The 15,050-nt window shown below is 41.3% G+C and overlaps 1 protein-coding gene across 11 annotated transcripts in view; it reads left to right on the top strand.

Annotated features, from left to right (window-relative positions):
- tiam2a (TIAM Rac1 associated GEF 2a) overlaps positions 1 to 15,050 on the top strand; it is a 350,324-nt gene that overhangs the window by 275,922 nt on the left and 59,352 nt on the right. For 10 of the 11 annotated variants that reach the window (XM_059648488.1, XM_048536148.1, XM_048536158.2 and 7 more), the window contains one exon: positions 11,593 to 11,772. In XM_059648488.1, coding sequence (XP_059504471.1) covers positions 11,593 to 11,772 — 180 coding nt within the window. Of the gene's footprint in view, positions 1 to 10,785; positions 10,848 to 11,592; positions 11,773 to 15,050 lie in introns of those variants that run through there. The other variant, XM_048536159.2, reaches the window with a different exon arrangement.

Here is a 15,050-nt window from a genome sequence, read left to right as displayed (position 1 = left end):
GTTCCCACCTCGCTTTAACTGTCAGGTTTTCAGAGTCTTGGCAAATCTGGTCCACAGCTCCCAAACTCAAAGGCTGCTAAAATCTGGGTTACGTAGCCTTACTGACACCAAATGACTGACTAACCTGTCTCTTAGTGAGTTTTCTCAATTGCCTTTCTAACCTTTCCTATTTAAACTGGAAGTTGACCCATTCAGAATGGATTCGGGTTGATTTGCCCAATTTTAAGCCTTTAACGCTGCTGCTCTCCATCTGTCCTGGAACATTAAAGTTTCCCCATTCGATTTATCATTTCACTATCACGTACTTGCAAGTTTTTAATGCTTTACAATAGCAACAAGCAATTTACAGGAGAGCAAGCTTCCTGTATAAAACAACACCTGTGTAATTTGACCTGATTTCTGTTGTTTAGCATCCAAAGATTTGATTTTCTGAGCATTGTTTTTCCTGAATAATGTAGCCTATCTATGCGTATAGCATCTGTGGTTTATGGAAATAGTTTTGGTACACAGTTCAGATTAAGATTTTTTTTCAAAAAATTGAGGTTGATAATTTATCGCAGAAAAGTGGAAATGTGTAAAATCATTTTACAAAGTATCTTTTTATGATCTAACATGCATTGTATGAAAGAAAGGTGGAAGGAGATTCAGTAGCAATTTTCAATAAAATCATTTGGTATGCACTTGGAAAGCTTGTAGGAATATGGGGAAAGAGCACAGTACTGGCACTACTTGGATAGTTTTCAAAGAGTCAGCTTGAGCTTTTTGCTTTGCTTATTCGTGAGTGTCATTGACAAGCCAACATTTGTCTCCTCCCTGTAGATTTTCTCAAGTAGGTGGTGGTTGTGTAACTTTTGTAGATGACCACTCCTGGTCTCTTGTGTTTGTCCCTTCTATTACTATGTGTTACTAAGAGGCAGTCATAGAGATCCTTCAACCCAGGTTGTTGACTTGTGCGATGAGCTGGCTTATTTTCATTCAGATGTTTTGTCACTATGCTAGATAACATCTTCAGTGAAACCTCTGATGAAGCAATGTCATTCTACTCTGCATGGAATTTATACATCTGTTATGGTGAGTAGTGTCATTTCTGGTTTTGTTCTTTATGGGTTTGTGTATGGGGTCCAATTCTTTGTGTTGATTGCAATACGGGTTGAGATCCCTGCCTCTAGGAATTTCCATACGTGTCTATGTTTGGCTTGGGCTACTATGGTTACGTTGTCCCAGTTAAACTGATGGCTTTCATTGTACAATGTATTGATTATTTGGGAAAGTATATCATGTCATTTTGCTGCTAGCTGATGCTTATGAATTCTGATGGCTAGTTTCCTTCCTTCATTGCAATGTAATGTTTGTGGCAGTCGTTGCATGGTATTTTGTAAACTGCGTTGGTTCTGCATGTCATCAGTATGGAGTTTTTAATCCTCGTGACTGTGTCACAAAGACCCCATACCTCGAACATGCAGAATCAACATAGTTTACAAAATACCATGCAACGACTGCCACAACCAACAAACACACAGAATTGGACCCCATATACAAACCCATAAGAACAAACTGGAAATAACGCACTTCACCATAACAGACCATACAGAATAAATTCCAAGCTGAGTAGAACAACATCGCTTCATCAGAGACCTCACAGATGTTATCGAGCATGGTGACAAAAAGTCTGAAAGAAAACAAGCCAGCTTGGTGAGCAAGTCAACAATCTCACAACCTGAGGTAGAAATCTTTGCAAAAACCTCAGTCCTTTGACCTACTTTGTCTGTACCAGTCATCAAGCACCTATCATCTTTAATCTCCTTTTCTAGCACTTGATCTGTTACCTTGCGTGAGATGTCAGTTCAAGTGGTTGTTTAAATACTGCTAAAATCTTGAGGGGTCCCATCTCCTCCACCCTTACAAGCAGTGAATTCCAGATGTCCTCTTCTCATCGCTCTCCCCCCCCCCCGCCTCCCCCGACCAAACCAGCTATGTGAAAAACCTTTCTCTCAAATCCCCGCCACCTTACCTTAAATCTATAGTTACTTGTAACTGACCACTCTCCCTACTAAGGGGAAGAGTTTGTTATCTACTCTATTATTGCTGATCACCATTTTGTACATGGATAGGTACATACAAAATGCTCGGAGGGATATGGGCCAAACACAGCTAAGTGGGATGTGTTTTAATTTGGGAAAGTTGGTTGTCATGGACAAGTTGGACCGAAGGATCTGTTTCTGTGCTGTAGGACCCTATAATTCAATCAGGTTGCCCCTAATCCTATCATATTTTCTGCTGTAAAGTAAAGAACTCCAACATATCTAGTCTCCCTTGATAGCTGAAATGTTCCAGCCCAGCCACTGTTCTGGTGAATCTCCTCTGCACCCTCCATTGCAATCATATCTCTTCTATAGAGCAACACCCAGAACTTAACAAAGAATTCCAGCAGTGGCCCAACAAATGTTACCTTTAACTCCACCATAACACCGCACTTTACGATCCATGCTACCAGACTTCCTGCCTTCCAGTCCTCCTAGCGCCTATCCTGTGGCCGTAGAGAATATGAAAATGAAGGTTAGAGTTTCTCCTGTTTCTTTAATTGTATACCGAATTGCTGTGGGAAATATCTCATCTGGACCTTGATATTTATCCACTTTCTAAGCATGCTAAAAATGCAATACCTTCTCCCCCTATTGTGAATGCAGATGCAATGTACCTATTCAAATCTTGACCAATCTTTTAGTACCTCCCAACACACAGCCACTTTTTATCCCAAACTGGCCCTTCCCTGTCCCCAGTTATCCTCTTGCCCCTTACTTATAAGACATCTTTGGATTGTTCTTTATTTTATCTGCCCGTGTTGCTTCATGGTCTGTTTCTGCTCTCAATTTTTTTAATGAATCCTTGCATTTTTCCATACTCTGCTGATTTGAACCCTCACAATCTGCCATAAGCTTCTCTCTTTACACCTTACCCAATTCTTGATGTTCAGGGTTCTTGGGACTTATTGGTACAGGGCCATGTTAGCCCTGTCTCCCTCACTGTTCCCTCTTTGATTTTCACTCCTGTATCAACTACAAGTAGCTGCTCCCAGTCCACTTTGGACAAATCCTGTCTTATTAAAATCAGCCTCTCCATCCCCCACCCTATGTCCTTTTCTATAACTGCCTTAAATCATAATGAGCCATGATCACTATTATAGAAATACTCCCACATTGAGTATTCTACCACTTGCCTGGTTTCTTTCCCTAAAACTAGATCCAGCACCACCACCTATCTTTTAGGATTTTCTACATGCTAACTTAAAGTATATCCAGAAGCACACGTTAGGAATTCCATCCCTCCTATCTGTGTCTATCCTAGTTAATAATGGGAAAGTTGAAATCCCCTAATTGTACTGTATAATTTTTACACTTCTATGAGATTTGCTGACATAATTTGTGTTTCTGCATGACTGCCTAGGCATATATAGTACACTGAACAATATGATTGCTCCTTTGTTTTTAAGACTGAGCCACATGGCTGCCTTTGAGGAACTTTTTAAGATTTGATTGCTCCTTACTGTAGCAATTGACTCCTTGAGCAATATTGCAACACCATTTCCACCTTAACAACCACCACTCCAGTTCCCCATCTGGCCTGAAGATTCTATACCCTAGAAAGGTCTTGCCCTTCCCTCATCCATGTCGTCTTGATGGCAGTGATATCATGTTTCCATTATTAGTCAACACCCTTAACTCATCTGCTTTACTTGCAAAACTCCTTGTGTTTAAATAAATGATATTCTAGCCATATCTTGCTTTTATATGTCTTTTCTTGGCAATATACACTCTGCCTGCTGAACACAGTCTTTCTTCTGGACCTGTCTGTGCGTCTTCCCAAGTATTTCCCAACTTCATATCCCTACCCATTGCCAATACCACCCACATCTCCTAAAACGAGGATGCTGGTACCATTCCATTTCACACGCACCTTTATCGGACTTGGACAGGTCCCACCTCCCTCAGAAATGGATCCAATGATCCAGATATCTAAAGTCCTCCCTCCTGCAACAACTGTTCAGACTCGCATATTCATCTGCGTCCTTTCCTGTACTCGCTGGTATGTAGGTCTTGGAATAATCCAAGATTATGACCTTTGAGGTTCTGCTTTTCAATCTGTCACCTAGCTCCAAAAATTTTTGTAGAACCTCATTCCTCTTTCTGCCTATATCATTGGTTCCATGTGAATCACTATCTCTGTTTACCCTCCCACGTCAGAATGCTCTGCAGCCATTCAGGGCCATCCTTGACCCTGGCCCAGTAATGCAATATACCATCCTGGATTCACAGTTGTATTAGCAGAAAACCTTGTCTGTTCCCTTCACTATTGCATCTCCTACTATTATTGCTGACCCTTTGTTCTCCTATCCCCTTGTTGTAGTTGCTGATGTCTGGCACTTGAGGAGCTGTTGCTCTCACTGTTTTCCAACATGTTCACATATTCTTGAGTGAAATACAGTCAGGACTTTTCCTGACTAATTGCCTGCTTTCCTCCTGCTGACTGGTCACCCATTCCTGTACTTGTCAAATTTAGTTGATTTGTCTTCGCTACTTTCTTCTCAGCAGTTTGTGTCTGTTATGATAGGTAATCTCCACAGATTCTTCCTTTTTGGGGTTCTGCCATGAGTCTAGGAAGTTAGTGAAATCTTTTTCTGTGTCTTTTTCTTAACCAATTGATCAACAAAAGTTTGTTTCTGGACTAGCTGTTAATTGAAATGGATTTGCTTTTCTACTGAAGTTGAAATTGTTACTTGCATGCAGACTCAAAAGTGAAGATTGTTATTGGTGAATTACGTAAACATTTTCAACTCTTCCACTCCTCCATTTCTACAGTTCTGTAACTGTGTCCTATTTCAGCACTTGGTGTTCCATACTGTTTGTGAGGTCTTTCTGCTCATTAGAGAGAGATTACACAGTTTTCCCATCCATTTTACTGCTCAAAATGATGGCTACTCACTTGGGTATCCCTGCTTTATGCAGATGTTGTTTCGCTCCATCTCCCTGGGTAAAATGGCCATTTTTCCATCTGTCTCAATTGAAAACCTCAATCAATTTCTCCCACAGTAATTTTAAACTAATTTCTCTGGCTGCAATTGTTATAGATCTTCCTGCCGAAGTAATTGCTTAATTATGAAATCCTCATTCTTTAAAATATTTAACATTCCCTAACTGCCACTAATTCTGGACTATTTCACAAGATTTCCATAACTGTTCTCACATTCAGCCTAAATAAATTCTGAGGTATTCCTGGTGTTCTAGCCCCAGCCTAACTTTATTTTCTGATCTATTCACTGTTCCTTGCAGCTGTACCCCATGAATGCCTAAAGTCTATGGCACCAAAGTTCATTGAGAGAGGTGAGAACTCACTTTCACACAGCTTTGTTTTTCCTTTCTGCTCTCTGTGCTATTTTTTCGTAGTTATTTATTTTTCTCTTGGGAATGGCTAACCTTAGCTCCTGGAGCATTCAGTTGCTCCCTCATTTCCTTTGCAATGCCTATTTCCTGTTTTCTCTTTCCCTAGTCCACACCCCTACTCTGGTGCTACTTATCAGTATCTGAACAAAGTTTTACCTTCAAAATGCTGAAGTTGCTTTCTGCAATTACTGCTATCTCGGATAATCAGGTTTCACCTATCTTGAAGGAGTAATGCACTTTAAAGTGGTGAACTTACTTTTTTGCAATTTATTTTCTTCTGGGTCTTGTGGATTTCTTCTCCTTATGTGAGGGTGTCAGATCCATATCACTGCAGCTATGAGGTACTTTACCAGACGACCACTCCTGACACCTTGGTATTCGCTACCCCTGTTAGCACAGGAGTGGGTTAACTCACTTGGCTGGATGGCTGCTTTGCAAAGCAGAGTGACACCAACAGCACGAGTTCAATTCCTGTACGGGCTGAGGTCACCATGAGTGCCTAACCTTCTGAACCCTGCTGCTCGCTGGAGGTGTGGTGACCCTCAGTTTATACACCATTAGCTATCTCTCAATAGACAGTGTCAACTTTATCTTACTAGGAGTGCACTGTTGGAACGAATTTTCTGCCACCAATCCTCTGTTGTCCTTACATTGTTTTGGGCTGTTAGTTCTGATTAACACCACGAGAGTATCTACAGAACAAGAACATAGAAAATAAAAGGATGGTGACAATGTGAAATGAAATCCTTTTTGAATCATTACCTACATAATAATGATGAGCTGCTGCCTTGATCTACTGTAGTCCATGTGATATCAATATGTTCCCAGTGCTTTTGGAAGAGAGATCCAGAGCTGTGAACTAGGGGCAGTAAAGGAATAGTGATACATTTTCACTTAAGAATGGTGGTGATTTGGAAGTGTACTTGCATGTGATGTTTCCTATACAAGTGTCCCTCTGGGTGGTTGAGATTTGGAAGGTGATTTGGCAAGTTGTTGTAGCGCATATTTTAGATGATATGTACTTCTGATTCTCTATACTGCATGGAGAGTGAATGTTTAAGGTGGTGGATAGGGGTGTTGGTTAAATGGACAAAATAAAAACTGAAAGACCTGTGGATGCTGTAAATCAGGAACAAAAACAGAAGTTACTAGAAAAGCTCAGCAGATCTGGCAGCATCTGTGAAGAAAAATATCAGTTAACATTTTTGGTCTGGTGACCCTTCCTCAGAATTGATGGTAACTGGGAAAACGTTGGTTTATATGCAGAAAATAGGGAGGGGTTGGAGTAAGGAGTAAACAGCAGGATAGAGCCCAAAGACGGAGAAGAGCGGTTGGATAGACAAAGGGGTTGACGATGATATGGCTAGAAGAGTGAATAGTTGTTAATGGGGATTGTTGGTGACTAACAATAGGTAGCGTGGAATGGCAAGCTATGTGATAACAAGGCCAGGTGTGTAGCATGGGGGTTGGGGTGGAGGCTAGGACATGGGAGAGTTAGGTCCTAAAATTATTCAACTTGATATTGAGTCTGGAGGGCTGCAGCATTCCCAAGCAGAAAATGAGATGTTGTTCTTTCAATTTGCATTGAGCTTCGCTTGAACACTGCAGCAAGCCAGAGACACAGATGTTGGCCAGGGAACAGGGTGGTGTGTTGAAGTGGCAGGCAACTGGAAGCTCAGGGTCTTTTCTTGTGAGCAGAAAGTGGGTGTTCTACATTCACGCAGTCTACGCTTCGTTACCCCAATGTAGAGGAGACCATGTCGTGAGCAGCGAATGCAGTAGACTAGATTCTGAGAAATGCAGGTGAAGTATTACTTTACCTGGAAGGTATATTTGGGCCCTTGGATAGTAGGGAGGGAGGAGGTAAAAGGGCAGGTGTTGCACCGTTGTCAGTTGCAGGGGAAGGTGCTGTTGCGGAGGTGTTGGGGGTGAAGGAGAAGTGGGCCAGGATGTCCCGGAGGGAACGGTCCCTGTGGATGGCAGACCAGGGAGTGGAGGGGAGTGTATGTCTGATGGCATCTCATTGGAGGTGGCAGAAATGGTGACTGATGATCTTCCGGATGTGTATCCTGGTGGGATGGTAGGTAAGGACAAGGGAAAACCTATCGTGGTTTTGGCGGCAACGGAGAGGGTGAGGGCAGAAGTATGGGAGATCGGTTGGGCCCGTTTGAGGGCCCTGTCAACCACAGTGCTGGGAAATCCTTTGTTGAGGAAGAAGGTGGACATTTCAAAGGCTCCCTGTTGGAGTTGGCCTCATCTGAACTACATGACAGAGGCAGAGGAACTGAGAGAATTTGATGGAGTCTTCACAGGACGCGGTTTGTGAGGATACATAGTCCAGGTAGCTGTGGGAGTCAGTGGGTTTATAGTGGATATTCATGGCCAATCTATCCCTAGAAATAGAAACAGAGCTGTTGAGGAAGGGAAGGGAGGAGTCAGATAGACCAGATGAAAGTGAGGGCCGGGTGGAAATTGGAAGCGAAATTGATGATCTTTTCCACTTCTGGACGAGGGAAGCAGCACCAATGACATCATTGATATATCGGAGAAAGAGGTATGAGTGGCGGCCGGAATAGGACTGAAACAAGGAATAGTCCACGTACCTTATGAAGAGACAAGCATAACTGGGGCCCATGTTGGGTACCAATAGCCACCCCTCTGACCTTAAGAAAATGAGAGGAGTTAAAAGCGAAATTGTTGAGGGTGAGGACGAGCTTGGTCAAGCAGAGGAGGATGGTGGTTGGTGGGAATGGTTCAGGCCTTTGCTACAGGAAGAAGCAGAGATCCCTAAGAGCCTCTGGTGGGGAATGGCTGTCTAAAGAGATTGCATGTCCATGGTAAGAGGAGGCAGTTCGAACCTGCAAACTGGAAGTTTTGAAACAGGCGTAAAGTGTCAGAGGAATTACAGATGTACGTGGGCAGGGATTGGACCAAGGGAGAGAAGACTGAGTCAAGGTAGGAAGAGAAGAGTTCTGTGGGGCAGGAGCAGTTGAAACAATGGGTTTGTCCAGACAGTCCTGTTTGTGGATTTTGGAAGGCGATAGAAGCGAGCTCTGCGGGGCTGGGGATGCTATCAGCTTGGAAGCAGCGGTGGTGAGGGGAGGCCCCCAGATGAAATGAGATCTGTTAATGTAGTTGATACAATGGCCTGATGTGTTATGGTGGAGTCATGGTCCAGGGAAAGATATCTGAGAGCTGCCACTGAGCCTCTGTAATGTAGAGATCAGTATGCCAGACTACAACAGCACCACCCCTATTGACAGGCTTAATAACAAAGTCAGGGTTAGATCGAAGTGCACAGAGTGCAGTGAGTTTGGAGGGAGATACCTTGGATTTGGTGAGGGGTTCAGAGAAATTGAGATGACCAAAATCATGTCGACAGTTTTCAATGAACAGATCAATTGCAGGTAAAAGGGAGGGCTCCAGGTGGAGGCAAAGTGTTGGAACTGGGTGAAGGGATCTGTGGGACAGGGAGTGGACCCCTGCCCAAAGAAAAGGGCATGGAGGCAAAGACGGCAGAAGAAGAGTTCAACGTCATGTTTGTGCCCGGAACTCATTTAGGTGGGAATGTAGCAGAATAAAGTTGAGGCCTTTGCTGAATACAGAACATTCAGCATCAGAGTGGAAGGTTAGAAGGGATGGTGAATACCTAACAGGAATTGGGGTCAGGGAAGGGGACGAGAGGAAGGTTCCAGAGGCCGTGGATATCTGAGTTGTTGCGGTTAATGGTGAAATGGACAGCTTTGTTTTGGAAGATGGCAATCTTAAATTGTTGGAGCTGCATTCATCAAGGCAACTGAGCATATTCTGTCACATTCCTGATTTTACCCTGTAGTTAACGGGCATGCTTTGGGTATTCAGGAGGTGAGTTACTACCTCCTGAAATGGATTTGCTTTTCTACTGAAGTTGAAATTGTTCCTTGCATGCAGACTCCAAAAGTGAAGTTATTGGTGAATTACGTAAACATCTTCAACTCTTCCACTGCTCCATTTCTACACTTCTGTAACTGTGTCCTATTTCGGCACTTGGTGTTCCGTACTGTTTGTGAGGTCTTTCTGCTCGTTAGAGAGAGATTACACAGTTTTCCCATCCATTTTAAAGGGGATGTGAGGAATTTCTTTTCAACTCGAGGATGTGGGTGCGGTGGAGTCTGGAACTCACTACTTGTAAGGGTAGTAGAGACACAACCTCAGAACATTCAAGAAGTATTTAGTTGTATACTTGTGAATGCCAAGGCATTCGAAACAATGGATAAAGTGATGAAAAACAGAATTCTAATGGGATTTTTTTTGACAGGCATAGACTTGATGGCCCAAAGGGCCTTTTTCCATTCTGTAGAATTCAATGTCTCTAAATTCCAGATTGATGACTTGCACTTAAATTCCACCAGCTGTCATGACCCAAGAGAACTCGCCTCCACTTCTAAATCACTAAATCACGTGATAATACTACTACGTCACCATCTCTGCTGTTCTTTACATTTTAATAACTAGAGCTGACAAAAACTGTAACATTGACTTGTGAACTATGAACATTAAATGGTATATAGATATGGCAGTTTATACATAACTACTGGTGTATTCCAAACTCCAAGTTAGCAGAAAATAAATTTAATTAACTGTGCATGTTAAGACTTTGCATCAATCTGCAGGCATTTTGTAATCCAATCCAAAGAAAAGCCAGAAATGGATGACATGTAGCCTGACTGCAAGCATAAGCTCCAACTTGTGATTTCATAATACTTGTGATGGAAGTACGCAATACTAAAATTCTGAAGAAATTAGAGTGTACAGTGTATGTCACGAGAGAAGTGACAATTATTGAAATGGAGCAATCATGTTCTAGATTTAGAAATGTAACTATGTACCTTTAAACAATAAAATTTGGGGAAAATTGGGTGAATTTTAGATCCTAATTACTATAACGACACTGAAAGACCTCTTTAATGTTGCTTGTTCCTGGTCCTTTCCCTAATCCATATAAGGACTCAAGTCACAAATCTAATTGTGTCATTACAGCATTAAAGCTGGCAGTTCTCACTGTATTCTTTTGGGTGAAACAGACCCACTACTGGATAGAGTAGCAATTTTTCTATCAGGTGCTTGTACTGAAGTTAAAATGTATTTCTTGTAACCCCTGTTTACAACTCAACTCCTAATATTTACTTCAGTTGGCTTTGATTCACAAATTTTTCAAATTGCATTTGTTACATTACATTCAGTGGAACACACACCTTTGTGATGCACAGAAGGCTTGAATCCCAAGGGTACTGTATACTTGGGTGTGGTGTGCATCTGTTACTTTGTCTACACAGCCTAGTGCATTTTATTCTTTGTCTATGAAGTAGAGATCAGGACAGTGATAAACTGACGTGGATACTTAGAGGCTGGGGACCAATTTTCACTCAGGTATTTATTTGAATTTTGGTGCAGTTAAATCAATGAATTTCAAGTATTAAAGCAAATTAAATTAATTTTATCTTTTGTTTTAAAAAGAATCAAAGAACATAATACAACAGGGACTAGTGACTGCACCTCACCTAAGTTTTGACCTAGGATTGTTTAAGATTATCCTTATATTTTGTGCATATTATTGTTTTAAAACTGTAAAATAATTGCAGTCATAGCTTTTCTTATTTGTTTAATTCTGTTAATTTTATTCCACTGAAGACCTTTTCCTTGAGCAGTGAGTTTTTAGTGAAATTAAACTGAGCTGACCCAAAGCAAAGAACAATTTTGTTTCCTTTCTCTTCTCTTTCATGTTCTCAATTTCACTGTTTGGTGATTGTACTGCCATATATGTGCATATACTATTTTTGCATTAACTAAAATGGATTATAGTTGACTGAGACATCCATCCAGTCTGCACACCTTCAGTTTCAGGAACAAGTACTGTTGGCTCTTTTCTCTTGAACTGACACTGACCTGGATCATCCCAGTTAGCCAAGTCCCAGACATCAATCTCCCCCTACATTGAGTCCACAATTATATACCTTAAACTTGTGTTTTACATTAGTCATCAAATAGTAAATTTATCTTTGGTAATCCAATTCCATATCATTTTCAAATGAGCTAATGTAAAACTAGAATATGAAGTGGTATAACTTAGTTATTAATTCATTTTGATTACTGTCCTTTTTCTCCCCTTCTCCAGAGTACAGAGCTGGTTTCAACATTCTGTCGAAGTTTACACGAGCTGCAATCATCTAATATGGATGAGCAGAAGGAGAGCATTGATCAAAGTCTAAGACCATTAGCACGGCATCTCTCTGATGCAGAGAGACTTCGGAAAGTTATCCACGAACTTATAGACACAGAGAAATCTTACGTGAAGGTACGTGTAAAGGTTAAATTGATGGCATTGATGTATTATAAATGAAATTAAGCTTTGAAAATGAATTGCCCGTGCTTTTTGTCATTAAATAGACTTCTTGACTTTCTTGAAATGTCTCCCTCCTTTTCCTTATGCCATTGACTGAAGCTCAGATATCATTCCACAGCCACAGATCCAACATCTCTCTACCCAAATTGTTGTACTTTCTGTCTGTAAACCATTGAACTGGATTCTGCCATGACCTAACTTTTAGTGTGCATTTTGTAGTAGGGTCCCTAAATAATAACGAGGAATGGAAATCATGACTGTTCTTTCAACACAATAATTCAGGCCACTTGTATTCTCCCCCTGAGGAGGCACAAACCTATGCCCGAATCTTCTGGTCTATGCTACTTAGTCACTGAAGCATCAGGAAGTCTCGAGTACAAAAAAGTTACTTGCGTCACAGCAAATGCAACACTGCTCTATGATGCCAGAATTTAAAGTAATCGCTTTTAAGTAACTTTCTAAGCATTAATTACACGTATTCTTTGTATGACCTGACTTTTGAAAGCTCTGATGTTAAAGACAAAATATCCTATTAATTGTTTCTTCTACTGCTTCGCCCAGCATTTTAAGGGGAATGGTGATATGATCTAATAGCATGTGATTGATGGCTCAGGAGACTTGAAAGTCAGTGCCTTGTGTGTCAATATTTACAAAATGAATTGCAGTTTTAGATGACATGGACAGAAAGTATTAGAGCACCACAGAGAACCTGATTAATTGCCCGATTTCCTGTTAAACTCATGATGTCTACTACATCATTCCAAAAGCACAATTGAGGATTGAACAAGGCCTTGGACAAAGATCACTCAGCTTCTTTTTTCAGTTGTGCGTTTTGCACTCAGCAAAGTGAGTTGTTAGAGCTGGGGAACGTGGAGCCATTTATATTTCAGGCTCTTGGTGTCAGAAGCAAGACTTTCTTCTGTTTATGTATATTTTAATTGAACCTGTAATGAAGCTTCATTTTTCCCTATGCCAACAACATCACTAAACACCACCCTCAGAATAGTAATCCATAGACGTCTTAAAGATTACACTTCATGGTGTACATTTTGTGGCAACTGAGCATGCCAAACGTGCACGTTTCATTCAAGCTATTTGGCCTACGAACTCCCAGTTAGAAAAATGGGAAACATAGAAATGCATCAATCCGGGAGTACAACCATCAGGGGCTAGAGAGAGAAAATCGTGGGCTTGGTTGTCCTCTGATTTCTAGGCCACGTGATCACATTCTAAAATAACTTTGAATTATTGAATTTGAATAAATTTGATAATTCTGTTTGTTCTGGAATTTCAATTTCTTTGCACAGAGTACCAACTTTATTACAATTTAATAGGTATATATTTTATATGTACAAAGATTTAGAGGTGATAGTGTGGGAAGTGTTACTGCCTCTGAGCCAAAAGCTTAGGATCAAGTCCCACTCAAAGATCTGATGGCCAGAGAAGGTGTATTTACAACACAACCAAAGAAATTGAGCATTAATCTGTAGAACTTTGCCTTTGTGTTGGAAGAGCAGGAGGAGGATTGCTGGCCAGTCAGCAGACTTGAGACTAGGCCCCCATGTTTTGTGTCCCACCCAAAGTCCCTGCCCTCTTTAGGTCTTGCCACTATCATGATGGAAAAGAGTCCTTTATCCACACTTGGGTGACATCAGACCATTTGCAAATGGAAATGGACCTTTTCAGGTAGGTTTATATTGAGGCAGCCAGTGTCTTTTTTTAAATGTTAGTTCAGGGTTGTGTGGATTGCCAGCTGGGACAGTATTTATCACCCATCCTTAGTTTACCAGATGGCAGTTAAGAGTCATCCACATTGCTATGGGTGTGGAATAGCATATAGGCCAGATTTATCTTCCCGAAGGACGTTAATGCTCCAGATGAGTTTTTAATGTCAATCATCAATGGTTACATGTTCACAATTAGACTAGCATTTAGTTCAAATTTCACAATCTGCTATGGCAGAAATTCAAATCCATGTCCCCTAAACATTAGCCTGGGATTCTGACCTTGTAGTCCTCTCTTGCTCTGTTGCTCCCAGTGCCATTTCCAGGTAATTTGCTCATTCTTTGTCACAAGCAAGCCACAGGACTAATTTTTCCTGTATGCAGCATCAACTTGGGGAAGTGGTGGGAGGAGCAAAGAAAAAGTGCTTTCACCAACCCCTCGAAGCGATCAATTGTTACTGCCCATTCTTTCCTCAGTGTTGACTGTCAGTCTGTGATTTTTGCTGACCCTATCCCGTTGTGCTTCCCTTTCCAGCCTCAGCAACCAATCCTGCCATTCTCTGCTATTCACCAAGAGCCCCCACCTCCCACTTCTAACTTCCTGATTGTTTGGCCAGACATAATTTATCAACATGGGTGCCCAATTACTAGAGGAACTCCATGATGCTCAAAGTGTAAAGTTTAGTAAAGTTAGATCACATGGGCTTCAGGGTGAGATTGCCAATTGGATACAAAATTGGCTTTATGGTAGGAGACAGAGGATGGTGGTGGAGGGTTGTTTTTCAGACTGGAGGCCCATGGAGCAGTATTCTGTCAGAATGGGGACTGGGTTGACTGCTTTTTGTCATTTATTTTGATGGTTTGGATGAAAATAAAGGAGGCATGGTTAGTAAGTTTGCAGGTGTAACCAGAATTATTGGTATAGTGGACAGTGAAGATGGTTATCTAAGACCACTAAGAAATCTTCAACAATTGGGTCAATGGGCTGAGGAGTAGCAGACGAAGTTTAATTTGGATATATATGAGGTAATACAAACAAAGGGCAGGACTTATACAATTCATGGTAGGGCCCTAGGTAATGTTGTAGAATAGAGACCTAGAGGTTCAGGTATATAATTATTTGAAGTTTATGTCACATGTGGACAGAATGGTTAAGAAGGTGCCTTCATTGCTCAGATCTTTGAGTATTGGAGTTGGGATGTCATGTTGAGGTTGTACAGGACATTGGTGAGGTCTCTTCTGGAGTACTGTGCACAATTCTGGTTGCCCTGTTATAGAAAGGATATTATTAAACTAGAAAGGGTTCAGAAGAGATTTACCAAGATGATTCTGGGAATAGAGAGTTTGAAGTATAAAAACCGAATGCATTGGCTGGGACTTTTTACTTTGGAGCAAAGGAGATTGAGGCGGTGACCTTAGTGGTTTATAAAACATGAGCAGCTTAGATAAGGTGAATGACAAGAGCTTTACCTATGGGTGGGGTAAGTCAAAATTAGGGGTCATATT

The sequence above is a fragment of the Stegostoma tigrinum genome, chromosome 9 (genome assembly GCF_030684315.1).
Source record: "Stegostoma tigrinum isolate sSteTig4 chromosome 9, sSteTig4.hap1, whole genome shotgun sequence".
In the NCBI taxonomy this organism is placed as follows: domain Eukaryota; kingdom Metazoa; phylum Chordata; class Chondrichthyes; order Orectolobiformes; family Stegostomatidae; genus Stegostoma; species Stegostoma tigrinum.
The sequence above is the reverse complement of the archived record's forward strand: the minus strand, read 5'-3'. Positions and strand labels throughout refer to the sequence as shown.